Source organism: Armigeres subalbatus, chromosome 1 (assembly GCF_024139115.2).
Source record: "Armigeres subalbatus isolate Guangzhou_Male chromosome 1, GZ_Asu_2, whole genome shotgun sequence".
Lineage (NCBI taxonomy): Eukaryota > Metazoa > Arthropoda > Insecta > Diptera > Culicidae > Armigeres > Armigeres subalbatus.
Window position 1 is genome coordinate 132793950 of NC_085139.1, and position 7133 is coordinate 132801082.

General features: G+C 46.5%; 1 protein-coding gene across 1 annotated transcript; it reads left to right on the forward strand.

The window, feature by feature from the left end:
* The first annotated feature begins 659 nt into the window (after positions 1–659).
* LOC134206558 (uncharacterized) lies at positions 660–5942 on the forward strand. The gene has a single exon (XM_062682287.1). The coding sequence runs from the start codon at positions 660–662 to the stop codon at positions 5940–5942; it is 5283 nt and encodes a 1760-aa protein (XP_062538271.1).
* Positions 5943–7133: the final 1191 nt, after the last annotated feature.

Genomic DNA, 7133 nt, shown 5'->3' on the forward strand with positions numbered 1-7133 from the left:
GGTGAAACTAAAAGTGAGCACAGAATCGCTTTTCCTGAGCTTAACGAACATCTGGTCCTTCGAACTGGATAGAGGCCGTAGAACTCCGTCCATTCCGGTTCCTCAAGTGGGTAGACGAATCGCCATTGCTTTTGCCACATCACCAGAAAACCGCCATCGTACTCCAAAAATCAATTGGAAAAAAGCGCGCAACTCCGCCATCATCTATCCTGTTCTGTATAACATCATACAAGGCAAAAATAGCCTTTTCGGAGGTAATTAGTATTCCTATTTTATTCGTTTTTCTCGTGTGATCTGCGCGGTCTTTCGCTTTGCAGACCACGTCACGCTGTACCTGGATTGTCGCCGAAGTCCGTGAATCCGTGGACAACTCAAGGACGGCGTGAACTCCGCCATTCCAGTTCCCGATTTTGAATTATACAAGGCTCATTTTGCCTTGCCTAAGGTAATTACCGTTCTTAGTTCCCTTACCCATTCTCGTGTGATCTGCGCGGTCTTTCGCTTTGCAGACCACATCGCCGTGCGTCTGGAAAGTCGTCGTAGCTGGTGGATCCGTGGATAAGCCAAACAAGGCGTGAACTCCGCCATTGCAGTTCCAGTTTCTTATTATACTACAAGGCACATTTTGCCTTGCAAAAGACCTCATACCACAAGTCATCATGTCCACGGAACGCCGCATCAAATGGTTGAAAACCAGAATCAGAAGCCTGCTTGCGTCGTTCAACATTATTCAGACCTTCGTCGATAACTATCAGGAGGAAAGAGATGCTTTTGAAGTTCCAGTTCGTCTCGAGAGTCTCAACAAGCTATGGTCAGACATTCAGAAAGCACAATCCGATCTTGAGTCCGTCGACGAAGCTACCCTCGAAGAACAGATCAAAGAACGGACTGACCTTGAAACGGCGTACTACCGGGTGAAAGGTTCACTGCTAGCCGTCAATAAATCGCCTACATCCCCGTTCGTCCATTCGTCTTCTTCTTCAAGCTCGCAAGTCCCTCTCCAGTCTTCGCATGTGCGTCTGCCCGACGTGAAGCTGCCTATATTCAGCGGAAATATCGACACCTGGCTCAACTTCCACGACCTTTTCGTCTCTTTGGTGCACACATCAGTTGAACTATCGAATATTCAAAAATTCTACTATCTTCGTTCGTCTCTCGCTGGTGATGCCCTGAAACTTGTTCAATCAATTACTATCAGTGCGAACAATTATATTGTGGCTTGGAATTTGCTGGTGGAGCATTACCAAAACCCTGCGCGCTTGAAGCAGACCTACCTTGACGCTCTATTTGAGTTTTCCACATTGAAACGTGAATCCGCGACCGAATTACATTCACTGGTGGAGAACTTCGAGGCTAATGTAAAGGTGCTAAAACAACTCGGCGAGAAAACCGAGTTCTGGGACATTATACTCATTCGCATGCTTAGTGTCCGTCTCGACCCCACAACTCGGAGAGACTGGGAAGAGTTTTCGTCCACTCAACAGATCGTGACATTTGCAGATCTAACGTCCTTCATTCAGCGAAGGGTTTCTGTTCTACAAATCATCCAGGGAAAAGTTGTCGATACACCAGCGTCTACCCAGCAGTTCAAGAAATCCAATCAACGTGCGATTGCAAGCCATGGAGCAACTCAAACTCAACCCAGTCGTAAATGCGTCATCTGCTCGAATCATCACCCGCTTTACTTGTGCCAATCTTTCTCAAAACTCGATATTGAAGCGAAAGAAAAGGAAGTTCGTCGTCACCAGCTCTGCCGCAACTGTCTACGAAAGGGACATCAAGCTCGAGATTGTTCTTCGTCGAGCTCCTGTCAGAAATGTCGGAGTCGCCACCACACACAACTCTGCCCCGAGGAGAAATCAGTATCTGCCAGTTCTAGGGCTGGGGAATCATCTAAACTGTCATCACCAAATCACTACGAGCTTCGTGATCAATCGAGAACATCTGCTCCTGCAACAGTGTACAAACCTTCCAATCATGCCAGCTTTAGACAATCCCAGAAAAGTGTGCTTTTGGCTACTGCTATTGTTAAAATCATCGACGACCAAGGGACAGAACATGCAGCAAGAGCTCTTCTCGACTCTGGTAGCGAATGCTGTTTCATCACCGAATCATTTTCACAATTAGTTAAAGCACAGCGCATAAAAATCGCAGTTCCAATTTCAGGGATTGGACAATCTTCAACGTTCGCACGATATAAAATCACGGCTTCTATAAGCTCTAGGGTCTGCGACTTTTCCACTCCAGCAGAGTTTTTAGTTCTTCCTAAAGTAACGATTGATTTGCCATCTGCTTCTTTCGATGCATCATCGTGGAATATTCCGCCTGGCATACAACTGGCTGATCCGTACTTTTACAAAGCTAATTCGGTGGACATCATTATAGGAGCTGAGGTGTTTTTTGAACTGTTCAAGGTTTCTGGTCGCATTAAACTAGGCGAATGTCTCCCAAGCTTGGTCAACTCCGTCCTTGGTTGGATAGTTTCGGGTAAGGCCCCACACAGTACTCAAAAGTCTTCAGTATTTGCAAACACCGCCACCATCGCCGGGGTGCATGAGCTCATCGAGAAATTCTGGGCAATCGAAGACGATAACTCCTCTCCAAACTACTCGGTCGAAGAAGCAGCCTGTGAGGAACATTTTCAACGCACGGTGAGACGGAATACGGAAGGAAGATACATCGTCCGCTTACCTGTTAAGCAAGACGTCATTAATCAGCTTGGTGACAACCGTCGCACCGCAGTTCGACGTTTCCACATGCTAGAAAGCCGCATGCGTAGGAATATAGACATTGCAGAACAATATTCCGCTTTCATGGATGAGTACTTTGCTTTGGGCCATATGAAGCACATGTACGATTACCAATCTCCTCCTGTCCTCTGCTATCACATGCCCCATCAGGCGGTAATTCGAGAGTCCAGCACCACCACGAAACTGCGTGTGGTGTTCGATGCATCGTGTAAATCTCCAGAAGGACCATCACTCAATGACGCTCTCATGGTCGGCCCCATTGTCCAGCAGGACATTCGCTCCATAATAATGCGCTCGAGAATTCGTCGCATCATGCTAATTGCAGATGCAAAGCAAATGTATCGCCAGATTCTCGTCGACGAGCGTGACACTCCGCTGCAGCGAATAATTTGGCGAAAGTCTCCCGAAGACGCATTGGATACCTACGAGCTTGTCACAGTTACCTACGGGACATCGTGTGCACCCTTTCTCGCTACTCGTGTACTTCTACAGTTAGCAGATGACGAACAACAAAACTTTCCGATTGCAGCAGAAGTCCTACGCAAGGATGTTTATGTGGATGACTTATTCTCAGGCGCAGACAGCATCGAGGAAACAACTACGCTACAACGACAACTAAATGAACTTCTTTCCAAAGGTGGATTTCAACTACATAAATGGGCATCCAATGAAGAGGCTGTTCTTGAAAGTCTACCAATAGAAAACCGAGCGCTACAAACATCCTTCGATTTTGATCGGAATCAAAGCATCAAATCTCTTGGTTTGCACTGGGAGCCTGCTACCGACCAGCTGAAATACCAAATTGATCTCCCTCCCGATATTTCTCCAACCTCTCTTACCAAGCGAATCGCATTATCACAAATTGCGCGCCTCTTCGATCCCCTCGGACTGTTGGGCCCTGTCGTAATCACCGCAAAAATTTTCATGCAGACTCTTTGGACGTTGAAAGATGAAAACGGTAAACCTTGGAGTTGGGATGAAGAACTTCCAGTGCCGATTAAAAACCATTGGCACACCTACATGATGGAATTACCATTTCTGAACGCTCTTCGAATAGAGCGATGGGTTCTCTCACTGAAACCCGCATTCATCCAATATCATTTCTTTTCGGATGCTTCACAGCACGCATACGGTGCATGCTGTTATATCCGATCTGCCGACACTTCTGGTACCTTTAAGGTAGCATTATTGACAGCCAAATCAAGAGTTGCACCTCTCAAACAGCAAAGCATTCCACGGCTAGAACTATGTGGAGCACTTCTTGCAGCTGAACTATACCAGAAGGTCTCGCAATCGCTGGAACGGCCTGGCCCAACGTTTTTTTGGGTCGATTCGACAACTGTACTCAGCTGGCTGAAGGTTACGCCATCAACGTGGACTACATTCGTGGCGAACCGGGTATCAAAAATTCAACAATCAACTCAAAACTGTTTCTGGCGTCACGTTTCCGGTCAAGAAAACCCAGCGGATTTACTTTCGCGTGGTATAAAGACGGAGAACATCATCGAAAACCAACTCTGGTGGAAGGGACCCAACTGGTTGCAGTTAGCTCAAACATCGTGGCCAAGCCAAGAACCTGAAACTGTCGCGGGCGAGATTGCTGAAACAAAAAAGCCAGCAACAGTATGCACAGCATTGTCCGAACCATCCTTCATCGATCTTTTTGCGGCGCGATTTTCAGATTACGACCGTATGCTGAGGGTGGCTGCGTATTGCCATCGCTTCATACAAAATTGCCGGAACTCTGCAGTCAGACCAACAACAACTTACATCACCACGGAAGAAAAAATCGCAGCAGAAGTCACTTTAATCCGATTGGTTCAACAGCAATTTTTTGGCGATGATTGGAAGCAGCTGGAAAGGACAAGTCACGTTTCGTCGAAATCGCGCCTACGCTGGTACCATCCATTCATATCTGATGAAAGCCTAATTCGCATTGGAGGTCGCCTGAGGAACGCATCGCAACCATATGATACCAAACACCAGATAATTCTGCCTTCAACACATTCATACTCGAAGCTTCTCGTTCGCTCGTACCATGAAAAACACCTACATGCAGCACCGCAACTTCTCATTACTGTTCTCCGTTTACGCTACTGGGTCATAGGGGCCAGAAGTCTGGCCAAATTCACCGTTCGGAACTGTGTCAAATGCGTTAAAGCAAGACCACAAATTTTGGAGCAATTTATGGCTGAACTCCCCGCAGCACGCGTAACAGCAACTCGTCCTTTCTCAGTATCTGGTGTCGATTATTGGGGACCGATATCACTACAACCCATGCATCGACGAGCGGCACCACGCAAGGCTTATGTCGCAGTTTTTGTCTGTTTTTCCACTCGCGCCGTACACCTAGAACTGGTAATGGACTTGAGCACACCCAAATTTCTTCAAGCTTTACGTCGCTTCGTATCGCGTCGAGGTTTGTGTAGCGATCTTTACAGCGATAATGGTCGCAACTTTGTCGGGGCTGCCAATGAACTGCGAAAACTCTTGCGGAACAAGGAACACCAACAAGCCATAGCACAAGAATGTGCAAAAAACAGAATCCGTTGGCACTTTAATCCACCAAAAGCTTCACACTTCGGTGGACTGTGGGAAGCTGCCATATATTCTGCCCAAAAGCATTTCATCCGGGTGCTTGGAACTCACACTCTGGCACAGGACGATATGGAGACTCTGCTAACACAAATTGAATGCTGCCTAAACTCTCGACCACTAATCGCACTGAGCGACGATCCAACTGATTTTGAGGCATTAACACCTGGACATTTTCTTGTCGGATCTGCACTGAAATCCGTGCCGGACGCCGACATCACAACTATTCCTTTGAATCGCCTTCGACAGTGGAAACAAGTACAAAAAATGGTTCAGCTTATTTGGAAGCGCTGGCACTTTGAATATTTGTCGACACTCCAGCCTCGCACAAAATGGATTAAACCACCGATATCCATTCAAGTCAACCAACTAGTTCTCCTCAAAAATGAAAACACTCCTCCCATGGCGTGGACAACGGCAAGAATCGTCGAAATTCATCCTGGCTCCGATGGCATCACAAGGGTAGTGACCGTTCAGACTCCAACTGGCCGCTTCACTCGACCAATTTCCAAAATATGCTTGCTGCCAGTTCCACCAAACGAAGCAGGGGATAATCAAACAACTAGTACCAAACAGTCATCATCCAACACAAAGTGAAATAACGTTCCTCCTCGCCGTTGCCTTCATCAAAACAACACCATCAACATGCTTTCGAACATCTTCGATTTCATCGTTGAGCAATCGCATCGTACAAAATTGTCGTTATCCTGATCGTTCCCGGTTCGAATCACCTAAAAATATACAAGGCCAATTAAAATAAGAGACAAGGTAAGCACCTGTCCAAATTTATAATTTTCTTCGAAACCCTCTACCGGGTCTTCTTTTGCATGTACGTTTTGCATCTGTCATCGTTCATCGACTTCATCACCAAAATCAACCGACGCGAGAAAAGCCGATACTGTGACAGCTGTCACAAGCATCATCGAGAAATCATCATCGAGTATCGGAAATAAGATTTCCGAAGGGGCCAGTATGTTCGCATACGCGAAGAAGTATCACCGCGCCATCTATGTGTGGACTGTGACGACCGATAGCATCAACCTTATCCTATCCTGAACATGGCGCCCTGCAGAAATATGCGTTTTGATCGATCTCGCTCTATCCGGTCAACTATGATGAAGACTAGATGAAGAAACCATGCCCACTATAAAAAGACGTCCGTCATCAAGGAATTCCTCTTTCTGTACGACTTTCCGACGTCATCGACAACCATCAGCGAACGTGAACAAAAACAAACCAGTGAACAAGTTACCACCCCACTGTTGGGAAATTAATTTGAATTGTGCATAGTTGTTAATAAAGTTAGTTAGTTCTAGAATAAAAGTTTTGAAATAATAGTAATAAAAATAAAGAGTTTCTGAACTATTAAAGACTTACCTGTGATGTGTGGTTCCTGTGAGTACCTGGAGAAGAAAGAATATAAGGAAGAAATACTTACCAGTAAAGGAATTGTGTCCCCGTTGTGCGGTGTGGTGAAACTAAAAGTGAGCACAGAATCGCTTTTCCTGAGCTTAACGAAAAACGTGATTTTTTAAATTTTAAAGTTCATCACGGCTTTCTGGCATAGGGTCTTCACAGCCATCTGCTGGAAGGCAGCTTCCTTTGCCGCTTTGACATCAGGAGAGCACAGGATCCCAACGAAGCGTGGCCGGCACCGGTCTCCCCCCAGCGGCGCGGGTCCACTGGCATGGAGCAAGAAGCTGGTCAATGCCTCCCATCAAAGTCGAAAATTCCATCGCCGCACGCTTCCGGAGAGACGACTCGTGGCCACTCGCTTCCGGAACCATA

Bases quoted from the DNA above. Each gene is read 5' to 3' on its own strand.
- LOC134206558 (XM_062682287.1), top strand. From the start codon at position 660: ATGTCCACGGAACGCCGCATCAAATGGTTGAAAACCAGAATCAGAAGC.